Source organism: Schistocerca gregaria, chromosome 4 (genome assembly GCF_023897955.1).
Source record: "Schistocerca gregaria isolate iqSchGreg1 chromosome 4, iqSchGreg1.2, whole genome shotgun sequence".
In the NCBI taxonomy this organism is placed as follows: Eukaryota; Metazoa; Arthropoda; class Insecta; order Orthoptera; family Acrididae; genus Schistocerca; species Schistocerca gregaria.
In genome coordinates, this window is record NC_064923.1 from 307,613,589 (window position 1) to 307,627,426 (window position 13,838).

Consider the following 13,838-nt stretch of genomic DNA (forward strand, 5'->3'; position numbering starts at 1 on the left):
ACGGGACTATTTGGGCTAGGGAGTACGAATGAGAGAGAAGAAAGGATAATTGAGCTCTGCAATAAATTATGGCTAGTAACATCGGATACTGTTCAAAAATCACAAGAGGAGAAGGTATGTTTGGAAAAACCTGGGCACACATGGAGATTTCAGATGAATTACATCATAGTCGAAAACAGATTTCGAAACTGGATTGTAACGCTCCCCAGGAGCAGATATGGACTCATTTTATTAACGATGGACAGTAGACAAAAGCTTAAGAAAATCGTCCGGAAGAATCAGTGTGGAACGAAATAGGGTACTGCAATACTGAGGAATCAAGCGGTGCGTTTGAAATTCTCCAGGGATGTAGATACTGCGGTAATAAATACCGCAATAGACAAAAAATTCAGCTAAAGAGAAATGAATATCGCGATAAACGCCTGTCACAGAATTTGGACTGACAAATGTTATTACAAGAAAGATAACTGCGAATAGATCTGGGTAAAGTTAGATCATTTAGGAATGAAATAAATAATAAGTACAGGGAACTCAAGGCTAAATGCTTCAGAAAAAATCCAAAGAAATTAGAATGTAAATGGCCGCCGGAAGGAGTGATTCAGTATACAGGAACGTCGAAACAGCTCTGTACACACCTCAGAGCCAATATCAGTTAAATTAAATAAATTTAATTACAATCAAATCCACCTTCATTAACAGTATTTCACCATCAAATCCGTTATAAACAAATTAAAAGCAAAGGCGTCAACATTATGAGCACAAGAGGAATACAGCTGTTAAACGCAGGGGAGAGAGCAGATATGTCGAAAGAGTGCACTGAAGGTCTCTGCGAGAGAGAGAGGAATTGTCTGATGTGAGTGCGAGAACCATCACACAGTCAGCTTAACATCTCTCGCATGCAAGTTGCTGACTGGAATAATATACAGAAGAATGGAAAAGAAACTTGAGTATCTGTTAGATAACAGTTTGGTTTTAGAAAAGGTAAAAACACTTGATAAGAGAAGCAGGAATCAAGTAGAAAGAAAGCAGGTTAACAAGGTCTCTCGATGTAGAAAAAAAGATTCAATTCTGTAAGATGGTGCAGATGTTCAAAATTTTCAGGAAACTAGGTGAAGCTAAAGGGAAAAAGGGGTACTGTACAATATGTACAAAACAGTTAGGGAAAAATAAGAACGGAAGACCAAGAATGAAATGCTCGATTAGGAAGCATAGAAGAGAGGGATGTAGTCTGTCAGGTCAACTTAAATGAGGATACCAAAGAACTGCTGAAGCACCTGCATGAATCTTTATTTGTATTGCAGACATAGATGACTTTTTTTTAAAAAAAGAAAGGCTTCCATATTTCGCTACATTTCACACTACAGTGACATACGGGATCGTTTTTGAGTAATGCATCAATCCAAAGTAAAGTTTGCCGGCTCCAGGAGCGTGTAACACGAATTATTTGTGGTGAAGACTTAAGATCGTCCTGCGGAGACCTGTTCAAGGAAGTGAGAGTTCTGACTACTATTCCCCAATACATTTTTTCCTCTGTGATATGTGTCATATGATATTTACGACAAAGTCGAGCTAACAGTTCAGTTCATGGAATCAACACCAGAAGAAAGAATAATCTTCATTAAGACTGAAAGTCCCTTGTTTCGGCCCATAAAGATGTTCGTTATTCAGGAACACAAATTTTCAGTTAACTTGCGAAAAGGCATCGAAAGTTCAACTACTAATAAAGTACAACGTAAAATGAGCCTAAAGGATTTATTGGCAGCCAGCACCCTTCTACTGCTGTTGTGGTCTTCAGTCCAGACACTGGTTTGGTGCAGCTCTCCACGCTACTCTATACTGTAAAAGCTTCTTCATCTCCGAGTAACTACTGCAACATACATCCTTCTGAATTTGCTTAGTGTATTCATCTCTTGGTCTCCCTCTACGACTTTTACCCTCCAAACTTCCCTCCAATACTAAATTTGTGACATCGTGATGCCTCAGAACGTGTCCTACCAACCGACTCCTTCTTTTGGTCAGGTTATGTCACAAATTCATCTTCTCCCCAATTCTGTTCAGCAACTCCTCATTAGTTAGGTGACCTACCCATCTAATCTTCAGCATTCTTCTGTAGCACCACATTTCGAAAGATTCTATTCTCTTCTTGTCTAAACCATTTATCGTCCATGTTTTGCTTCCATACATCGCCACACTGACACTTAAATCTGTGCTTGATGTTAACAAATTTCTTTTCTTCTGAAACGCTTTTGTTGCCATCGCCAGTCGACATTTTATATCCTCTTAACTTCTACCATCAACAGTTATTTTGCTCCCCAAATTGCAAAAATCATCTACTACCTTAAGTGTCCCATTTCCTATTCTAATACCCTCAGCATCACCTCATTTTATTCGACTACATTCCATTAACCTCGTTTTGCTTTTCTTAATGTTCATCTTATATTCCCCTTTCAAGACACTGTCCATTCCGTTCAACTGCTCTTCCATGTCCTTTGATGTCTCCGACAGAATTACGTCATCGGCAAACCTCAAAGCTTTTATTTCTTCTCCATGGATTTTAATTCCTATTAAAAAAAATTATTTTGTTTCCTTCGCTGCTTGCTCAAAATATAAATTGAATAACATCAGGGATAGGCTACAACCCTACCTCACTCCCTTTTCACTCACTGCTTCTCTTTCGTCCCCCCGACTCTTTACAACTGCCATTTGGTTTCTGTAAAATTGTAAGTAGACTTTCGCTCCCTGTATTTTACCCCTGTCACCTTCAGATTTTGAAAGAGAGTATTCCATTCAACACTGTCAACAGTTTTCTCTAAGTCTACAGATGCTATAAACGGAGGTTTGCCTATCCTCAAACTAAGATAAGTCATAAGGTCGGTATTGCATCGCGTGTTCCAAAATTTCTACGGAATCCAAACTGATCTTCCCCGAGGTCAGCTTCTACCAGACTTTCCATTCGTCTGTAAAGAATCCGTGGTAATTTTCACACCTGTCGACACCTTCTTTCTTTTGGATTGGAAGTATTATATTCTTCTTGAAATCTGAGGGTTTTTCATCTGTCTCTTACATTTTCCTCACTAGATGGTAGAATTTTGTCCGGGCTGGCTCTCCCAAGGCTATCAGTAGTTCTAATGGAACGTTGTCTACTCCTGGGCCCCCTTTTGACTTACATCTTCCAGTGCTCTGGCAAATTTTTCACGCAGTATCATATCTTCCATTTCGTCTTCATCTATGTCCTCTTCCATTCCCATAATTTTGTCTTCAAGTACCTCTCCTTTGTGTAGACCCTCTATATACCTCATCCACCTTTCCACTTTCCCTTCTTTACTTAGGACTGGTTTTCCGTCTGCGCTCTTGATATTCACACAGGTGGTTCTCTTTTCTCCAAATGTATCTTTCATTTTCCTATAGGCAGTATCTATCCTAGCCCTAGTGATGAATGGCTCTACATGCTTACATTTGTCCTCTAGCCATCCTTGTTTAGCCATTTTGCGCTTCCTGTCGATCTCATTTTTGAAACTTCTGTATTACTTTTCGCCTGCTTCATTTATTGCATTTTTATATTTTTTCGTTTCATCAGTTACATTCAATATCTCTTCTGTTACCCAAGGATTTCTACGAACTATAGTGTTTTACCTACTTGAGTGTCTGCTGCCTTCACTATTTCATCTTTCAGAGCTACCCATTCTCCTTCTGCTGTATTTATTTCCCCTGTATTTGTCAATCGTTCCCTGGTGCTCGCTCTCAAACTCTCTACAGCCTCTGGTTCTTTCAGTTTATCCAGGCCCCATCTCCTTAAGATCCTACCTTTTCACAGTTTCTTCAGTTTCAGTCTACAGTTCATAACCAATAAATTTTGGTCAGAGTCCACATCTGCCCCTAGAAATGTCATACGATTTGAGACCTTGTTGCTAAATCTCTGTCTTACTATTATGTAATCTATCAGAAGTCTTCCAGTGTCTGGAGGCCTCTTCCACGTATACAGCCTTCTTTCATGATTCTTAAACAAAGTGTTAGCTATGATTAAGTTATGCTCTGTGCCAAATTCTACCAGGCGGCTTCCTCTTTCGTTCTGTACCCCCAGTCCATATTCACCTACTACTTTTCCTTGTCTTCTTTTTCCTACTATTGAATTCCAGTCCCCCATGGCTATTAAAATTTCGTGTCTCTTAACTATTTGAATAATTTCTTTTATCGCATCATACATTTCTTCAATCTTTTCATTATCTGCAGAGCTAGTTGGCATATAAACTTATACTACTGTGGTAGGCGTGGCCGTCGTGTATATCCTGGCAACAGTAATCCATTCTCTATGCTGTTTGTAGTAGCTTACCTATTCTCCTATTTGTTTTATTCATTATAAACCTACTCCTGCATTACCCCTAGTTGATTTTGGATTTTTAACCCAATATTCACCTGAGCAGAAGTCTTGTTCCTCCTGCCACCGAACTTCACTAATTCCCACTATATCTAACTTTAACGTATCCATTTCCCTTTTTAAATTTTCTAACTTACCTGCCCGATTAAGCGATCTGACATTCCACGCTCTGATCTGTAGAACGCCAGTTTTCTTTCACTGTCGGCCGCTGTGACCGAGCGGCTCTAGGCGCTTCAGTCCGTAACCGCGCTGCTGCTACGGTCGCAGGTTCGAATCCTGCCTCGGGCATGGATGTGTGTGATGTCCTTAGGTTAGTAAGCTTTAAGTAGTTCTAATCTAGGAGACTGATGACCTCAGATGTTAAGTCCCATAGTGCTTAGAACCATTTGCACCATTTTTTTTCGTTCACCTAATAACGATGTCCTCTTGAATAGCCCCGCCCGAAGATACGAATGGGAGACTATTTTACCTCCGGAATATTTTACTCAATAGGACACAATCATGGTTTTACCATACAGGAGAGGTGCATGCCCTCGGGAAAAATTACGGCTGTAGTTTCCCCTTGCTTTCAGCCGTTCGCAGTAACCCCACAGCAAGGCCGTTTTGGTTAATGTTACAAGGCCAGATCAATTAACCATCCGGACTTTTGCCCCTGCAACTACTGAAAAGGCTGCTACCCCTCTTCAGGTACAACACGTTCGTCTGACCCCTCAACAAATACCCCTCTGTTGTGGTTGCACTTTCGGTACAGCTACCTGTATCGCTGAGGCATGCAAGCCTCCCCACCAACGGCAAGGTCCATGGTTCCAGGGGGGGGGGGGGGGGGTTGTCGTAGACTTCCGTAGCCCAAAAGTTATCACACACCCTCACACACCATATGTTTTGTTGTTGTAAAAATGTATTACGTATTCTTGTTTAATGACATGTTCTACATTCTTGAGAATCTCCTAGCGATGGATCCGTGGAACAAGAAGTACGAGGGTCACTCCAAAATAAATGCACACTATTTTTGTAAAACTACATTTTTCATTCTGCATGTGTGAAAGTTTTACCGTGTGTAGATACATCCTTTACGCTTGTTTTCAAACTTAGTTCAACCTGTTCCCGGGAGTGGCACCGTCACAGCATGTCTTCAAGGTGACTGCTACACTAGACGTTCGTCAGAAGCAATGTGCTGTCATAGAATTCCTTGTGCTGTGAAAACGAGTCAGTTTGAAACACCCCTCCACCTCCACAAGAGGTTGAAAAATGTGTATGGAGATGCTCCTGTCGATCGTAGTACAGTTAGTCGGTGGACAAGCAGGTTACGTGATGAAAGTGGGCACGGCAATATTGAGAATTGTCCTCGCAGCGGCAGGCCTCGTACTGCACACACTCCAGACAATGTGCAGAGAGTTAACGAATTGGTGTCTGCTCGCAGACGAATCACAGTGAACGAACTGTCACGCTACGTTGGGATAGGGGAAGGAAGAGTTTGCAGAATACTGAAAGTGTTGGCGTTAAAAAAGGTTTGTGCCAGCTGGGTTCCCAGGATGTTGACAGTGGCTCACAAAGAAACGAGAAAAACGGTATGCAGCGAACTTTTGGAACAGTACGAGAATGGTGGAGATGAATTTCTTGGAAGAATTGTGACAGTTGATGAAACATGGCTCCATCATTTTTCACCAGAGATGAAGAGGCAATCAGTGGAGTGGCATCATGCAAATTCACCCAAGAAAAAACAATTCAAAACCACACCTTCTGTTGCAAAAGTTATGGCTACTGTGTTTTCGATTCCGAAGGACTCTTGCTTGTGGACATCATGCCAAGTGGAACCACCATAAATTCTGATGCATATTTGACGATACTGAAGAAACTTCAAGCTCGATTGAGTCGTGTTCGACCACATCGGCAAAAGCAGGGTGCACGACAATGCACGGCCACATGTCAGTCAAAAGTCCATGGAATCGATCACAAAACTCGTATGGACAACACTGAAACACCTGGCTTACAGTCCTGACCTGGCTCCGTGTGACTATCATCTCTTTGGGAAAGGCCGTGCGGTTCTAGGCGCTACAGTCTGGAACCGAGCGACCGCTATGGTCGCAGGTTCGAATCCTGCCTCGGGCATGGATGTGTATGATGTCCTTAGGTTAGTTATGTTTAATTAGTTCTGAGATCTAGGTGACTGATGACCTCAGAAGTTAAGTTGCCTAGTGCTCAGAGCCATTTGAATCATTTTGAATCTTTGGGAAACTGAAAGACTCTCTTCGTGGAACAAGGTTTGAAGATAATGACGCTCTTGTGCACGCTGCCAAACAGTGGCTCTCAACAGGTTGGTCCAGAATTTTACCATGCGGGTATACAGGCGCTGGTTCCAAGATGGCGTAAGGCATTTGAGAGGGAAGGGAATTATGTGGAGAAATGAAAATATTGTTCCTAAAGGATGTATCTACACACTGTAAAACTTTCAAACATGTAGAATAAAATATGGATTTAAAAAAAATAGTGTCATTTGTTTTGGAGTGACACTCATACATCTAATGTAACATGATTTTTCAGTAAGTTGACGTGTATCATATTATGTATTTGAGCTATAGAGGGTATCCCAGAAATGGACCGACAAACTTCTTCGAGGCGTTGTAGTGAGTGCCTTGAGGAACAAATCTAGGATAGGAACGCGTGTCCGGAAACATCATCCAACGACGCTACAGAGCGTCGACGTTATAGCAGCCGGCGCTTGGCACTAGGCACCCCTAGGTGGCAAACGTGACTTTGTACGGTAATGGACCGTAGACGGAACGTCTCGTAATGTTTTGTGTTATTTAGTGATCGTGACTGATTGCCAGGATCGCCAGTGCTAACTACTGTGTAGACAGATCTCGCCTTCTATAAATGCGATACTCTGTTACATTGGCTTCCGTCTTCTGTTTATTTTTCTTCTTTACACCGAATATCATTGGAGTAGCGTTACAGGGGAAAATTAACTGCAAATGGAAACATGTGTCTGAAACCGTCATCCACCGAGGCAACAGGACTTCTCAATGACAGCAGACTAGGCCTGTCTACGTAGAAGCTAGCTATCACTAAATAACAAACAACACTGCGAGACGTTTCGCCCACGGTCCGTCAGCGCACAAAGTCACATTTTCTGCGATGGGGTGCTCTAGTGGCAGTCGCCAGAGCCTGTAACTTTGACGCTCTGTAGCGTCGTTGGATGACGTTTCCAGACACAGGTTTCTATCCTCTACTTGTTCCTCAAGACACTCTATAAAACCCTTCGAAGTCTACCACGACATTTCTGGGACACAGCTTCAGTTTCTCAGTCGAAATAATTTGTTTTGTTTGTATTACATTTTCTTTTTATTTGCAAGTAACAATAATCTCTCCACCGCGAACCCCTATTTCCCCACGAGGATTACGGTGATTAAAAAGTTATATTGTGTAGTACACTGTACATATCATGGCTCGCATTCGGAAGGACGACGGTTCAAATCCGTTTCCGGCCATCCTGATTTAGGTTTTCCATGATTTTGCTAAATCGCTTCAGACAAATGCCAGGATGGTTCCTTTGAAAGGACACGGCCAACTTCCTTCCCAATCCTTCCCTAACCCAATGGGACTGATGACCTAGTTGTTTGGTCCCCTCCCTCAAATCAACCACCATCACGGTTCACAGCATTTTATGTTTAACGAGAACAATCTAAGCATAAAAAATTCTCATATTTTGCAGGTCACCCGGTATTTTGCAGTTTTTAACATTCATTACAATATGACATCATCATCGTATCAGTTGTATACATATTGCAGATAGTCACCATGTCGATGCATCAGTGTTCAAAGACCACGGATTTGATGGTTAACTGGAATTTAAATTTATCATGTTATATGGATGTTGTTTGAGGTCTGTGACTGTATTACTAAATTATGTGGAATAATTTATACTGCTACAGTCACTTTTTACTAATATTTTAATAGCACAATACATTTCGGCAGCATTCTGACATCATCGGGTGCGTTATACAATTACTTATACATCAGCTGATAGGTTTGTACATTAGCTGTGTGTGCCACTGGTGTTACGAATCGAAAAATTAACCTGTGTGGAAGGACAAATCTGTTACAGTGTGTACATTATGCGAAGAGCATGATTAGGTAATGTATTAATACGTTTACGTACATTTCTGTTGCCAGCACAGTAACAGGTAAATCGCAACTTAGCATTTTCACAAACAACTTCTCACGGTTGGGATTCACAGTCATGTAATATTTATTAAAAGACATCATAGTCGCCGTTGACTGTATAAAATATTTATTGTTACTATTGCGATTTCGGCTTTGTGGCCATTTTCAAGTGACACTGCAAAGTTACTTCTGTCAGAATATAAAACTATCTGACACGAGTACATGTCGTCGGCAAAATGCAGCCTTTTGACTGTGAGAGTCCGACAAGATCCGATGAGTACGACACTTCTTACATCGTAATATGTTATTAAATATATACTGAACTGTCGACGTTACCATCGTTCTAATAATCTGTCACACATACAAGTTCAGGTAGCTTTCTGTTTATATCTCTGAGTGTTTTTCTGTTCTCTTGGTGAGCTTTACAACTTGTTCATTGTTGGTTTAATTCATTGTTTATGGCTTTAATAGCCTTCTGACTATAACTGTTTTTTTGTTATTGTTTAATTTTGCTATACCTGTGGCATTTTTTGTTGCAACAATAATAAATCTAGGATAAACTACTTACAATTTCAAAGACTGTTAACATCTTGTAAGTTGTTTACCTTAGATTTTAAAACAATTTGGAAAGATGTATACATGTTTGTGAAAATGCTAAGTTGTGATTTACCTGTTACTGTGCTCTGTGTGCCAGAAAATGAGATCGCCAATGGAAATGTAAGTAAAGTTATTCACATAATGTACACACTGTAACAGATTTATCCTTCGACACAGGTTTATTTTTCGATTCCTAACCCCATTGGCACACACAGCTAATGTACATAACCTATCAGCTGAAGTAACTGTATTATGCACCTGATGATGGCAGCATGCTGCCGAGATGCATTGTGCTAATAAAATATTAGTAAAAAGTGACTGCAACAGTATAAATTATTCCACATAAACTGGAGTTTATACTAAACAGTTACACGAGAAGATTTTATAGCTAGTTATCAGACTTTTAAGAAATGTCTGGACGCTGGCCTCAAGTCACCTCGGGGTAAGGCCGCCAACGCGTACCATGAAAGATCGCTGATTCGAGTCCTGTCTCAGGCAGGCGTATGGGCTTAAACTGAGAGATTACTGTGATTTCCTGTTTGTGATCATTAGCAGTACAGTCTTCACGTTCAGAGAACGTAGCACTGCCGACGTTCTCTGGGTGAACCTCGAATGAGATTCGTCCCTAGCCGATGGTGCGTTAAACTACACTCCTTTCTTCCTTTATTACGCAAAGGCATGCGATTTTACTAGTTGCTGGGTGTTTATTCCAGCGCTCTTAATAGACAGGCTCTCGTCGAGACTCATAAGCAAGAATAATTAAATGCAGTGCGTGAATGTCATGTACATTAGCGCAAAAACTGATCTGCGTCCGTAATAATTATTAATTCTAGCTTTTCCAGTGAAGCAGTTATTTTTGAGGTACCGAGTGCAGTATTAAAACTTTCGCTAGATGAACTAAGAACTATTGCTCTAAATATGTCGCTGCTGTTGTAGTTTTGCTTCTCTGCAAAACTATCGCAGCTTACATCAGTTCACAACTGCTTTCTGTACTAACCACACACTTCTACTTGGGCCCTGTACGGAGGCTCAAGTTGATGATGAGTCGCTAGGACGACCAAGTATAGCTAAAGCCTTTCCATTCATTTTTGTAAATAATGGTGACAAACACTAGGCACAACACCCCGCTCGATACAACACTATTCATTCAATTTGAGGCACATTAATACAAGGGCGCTTCACTCGTAGGTAACAGGCTCGAATTTTAATGATTATAAAATTCTCAAAATGAGATACAATAATTATTTCTCAAGTAAATGCATTATCCCGAAAAAGATACCTGAATATATAACCGTTATATTCACTATCAGCTTTTTCTTAAAAAAAAAAATAAAACAGCTGCACATTGAATCAAATGTGAACTGAAGAATGGGATACAACACGTCGGCTTTGACCAATGATGTCATAGATATTAACGTCTTTATTTTCGAGCCGTAGATAATAAAGGTGTTATCTTCTTTGACGTAGCGTGGTTATTGTGAATTGAAATAAATGAAAATGTTTTAAAAAGACAGGGCTAGACATTGTGCACGATTTTTGTCGCTTGTATTAAATCATTTGTTCGTTCCAATTCATTCGGTACTTATTTTCATTCTTAGTGAGTTTGAGGTATTTTGGAAGAATTGTTTTTAATTCTGGACGGTCTTTACTTTTCGATTTTTTGTTCGTAGGTATGGATGTATCCATAGACCATGTATAACATAGACCGCGCATGCCCCTATCTCTGGCGTGTTAAGGCTTGAAACCAACATCTAAGTCACGTGACTAGGGGCAGAAAGCAGACTTCATGTCTTTAGCCGTGTGTGAAGTGGAACTGACAGTTACAGTTTTTCCCATTTATAGCTGAAATCAAGTGCTGATTTTGACAATTCAACTAACTGTAATACTACTGTTACACATGAAGTAGGGCAGTTAACGTAGTTTCTCCGAAATTCCTGGTAATAATGGCTCTGAGCACTATAACATCTGTGGTCATCAGGCCCCTAGAACTTAGAAGTACTTAAACCTAATTAACCTAAGGACATCACACACATCCATGCCCGAGGCAGGATTCGAACCTGCGACCGTAGCAGTCGCGCGGTTCCGGACTGAGCGCCTGAACCGCTAGACCACCGCGGCCGGCCCTGGTAATAAGGCAATGGTTATCGTTTTTACATGTGGTCAGGTTGAAACGTATTGACAGTTCTTTTTAACAAGCGACAGGCTAATTATTGTTTAGTGAATACTCTTTTTTTGGCACTGTTAGTTCTTGTAGTTCAACACTTCCACAGGAGTAGAAGAGAACATAATAATTCCGCACGCTGCATTAGTTTTGTAACTATTCCACTAGAATGCGTGTCAAATGTTATACGCTTTTGTAAGAAAGGAAATTTACTTATGTGAATAATGTCAGGTATTTAGGAATATAAATCTTCTGACTCTTTCTCAACCCAGTACAGATACCTAAACGATATCAAGATAGAGAGCGTAATATATTACAAAACGTTGATTATACTTGTGTAGTGAGCTACATATTAACAATATGTCGTCTTAAAATCTCAGTCATTCATCAAGTTTTGCGTCCAAGGACCTGCAGCTATCCTAACTTTCAACTCATAGAAATTCCTCTGCTAGTATTTTGAAATAGTTCCCTTCCACAATTGAGATTTTCATCCGTTTGTAAAGTGTGTAGGGTCAAAACAAGACTTCTGTGGACATATATTCATTGAAGGACTAATATTTTCAATAAAATTTTTCTGGATTTGTAACCGCATTGTCAATAAATATAAAACTACCAACGTTTCGGCCCCTGTTTCAAGGTACCTTCTTCAGGGTACCTTGTAACAGGGACCGAAACGTCGGTAGTTTTATATATATTGACAATGCCGTCATAAACCCAGAAATTTTTTATTGAATGTGACAATATCCGCGGAAGCCTACGTTTGTAACAGTTATTTTGTTGCTTGTAAACAGAACTGCCAGTACGTTTCACCTAGCCATACGTAAAAAGGGTAACCAACGCATTAATGTTAGGAACCAGATTAACTGCACTACTACATGTGTAATAGCAATAAGGCAGATTATTGTCTTGTTAAAATCAGTGCTTCATTTCAGTTATAAATGAGAAAAACTGTGTCAACCCCACCCTACACAGTGCACAATAACAGAAACTCGGCGTCCTACCTCGAGTCACGTGACTTAGATGTTGGTTTCAGTGTAATGACGTCAGGTTCAGTCTATGTTATCTGTCTTCTATGGATTCATCTATTCGTATGAATGTGGAAGACTTGAAGCAGGGTTTGTAACCTGCAGTATTGGATACAAATTTTACAGTTCTCGTTTTTTTTTGTCATTCCTAGCAATACTGTTACTACGATATGTTTCAGTCGATACTAGTATTATCGAAAGCGAAAAGATCGACCAACGAAATGTTTGTATCCCTTACTTAAGTTGACCTATATAGATCAACTGAAAATAGGACACTAGTGCTAGCAAAGACGAAAAAAGCAACATATGTAACATTAGAGTCCTGTAGCCCAGTTAAACTAAAAAGGTTGTTCAGTCGACCTACATAGGCCAGCCGAAGTATGGGACACATATGTCACTATTTTTCGCCTTCGCTAGCACTAGTATCCCATTCATCAGTGTACCTATATAGGTCAACTGAAGAACGTGATACAAATTTTACTTATGTCGAGTTTTTCGCCTTCGCTGGCACTAGTATCAAGGCGTGGAATACAAATTTTACTGTTGTAGATTTTTTCGCTGTCGCTAATACTACTACGATAATTTTCAGTCGATACTTTTAGTATCGAAGGCGAAAAACAATGTATATCCCATACTTCAGTTGACCTGATACAAATTTTATGTATGTCGCTTTTTTTTTCGCCTTCGCGTAGTTCAACTGAGGTTTAATATGTGTCGATTTTTTCGTCTTCGTTATCATTAGTATTATACTCTTCAGTTGACCCATATCCTTGGAGTCACTATTTATTTATGATCTTTGCTCAAGTATATAACATCTTTGTGATATTTGTGTCTATCTGGAGCAAAAACGTCTAAAAGGATGTGTTCAGAGAGCGGGAGGGGTTTCTACGAGCCAGGATATATTGCACACATGTAAGTAACCCTAACTGTGATATAATTACAGCTTTAGCTTCAAATCATTAAAATTTCCCTGCCATTTCGGTTCTGAGCACTAATGAATGACGATAGCACCATCCATGTAATCATCATATTTATACGGATGTGATTATCATAGCAGTTGAAAATGGCAAGACGTTCTTGTGTATGTATGTGGATACATCTGAATCGCACAAAAATTTAAATAGCATGGTAACTTTTTAGTCTGTATATGCATATATGTTTAAACGTTTAATTATGGATTAAAATGTGCTACCTAACTACAGTACTGAAATATAAGTACATTGTCTCTGGGGAGAGTAGCTCTAAAATAGACTTACCAAAATTTATTTTTCGTAAAAAGAATCAGGAACGGAATACAGACGTTAGTAAATTATTTTCATGTAGAATGGGTGCAGAGCTTCTACAAATTTGTTAAAGGAATTCATCTTGCTTTCAGCTGATAGAACTTTATTTTGCGATTACAGTTTCGGCCTTAAAAAGCCATTTTCAGGCATCTACAAAATATAATACATTTATATTAACAGTACGTACAATCAATTTTATAGTTTTTTGACATGCATATACCGTATTTACAAGA

The 13,838-nt window shown here is 39.8% G+C and overlaps 1 protein-coding gene across 2 annotated transcripts in view; it reads left to right on the top strand.

The window, feature by feature from the left end:
• The window catches only part of LOC126266614 (speckle-type POZ protein B-like), an 84,176-nt gene that overhangs the window by 19,801 nt on the left and 50,537 nt on the right, over positions 1–13,838 (top strand). The window contains exon 1 of one of the 2 annotated variants that reach the window (XM_049970956.1): positions 13,133–13,234. The exons of the other annotated variant lie outside the window; for it this stretch is intronic. Coding sequence (XP_049826913.1) covers positions 13,182–13,234 — 53 coding nt within the window. The 5' untranslated portion in view covers positions 13,133–13,181. Of the gene's footprint in view, positions 1–13,132; positions 13,235–13,838 lie in introns of those variants that run through there. 2 annotated transcript variants of the gene reach the window in all.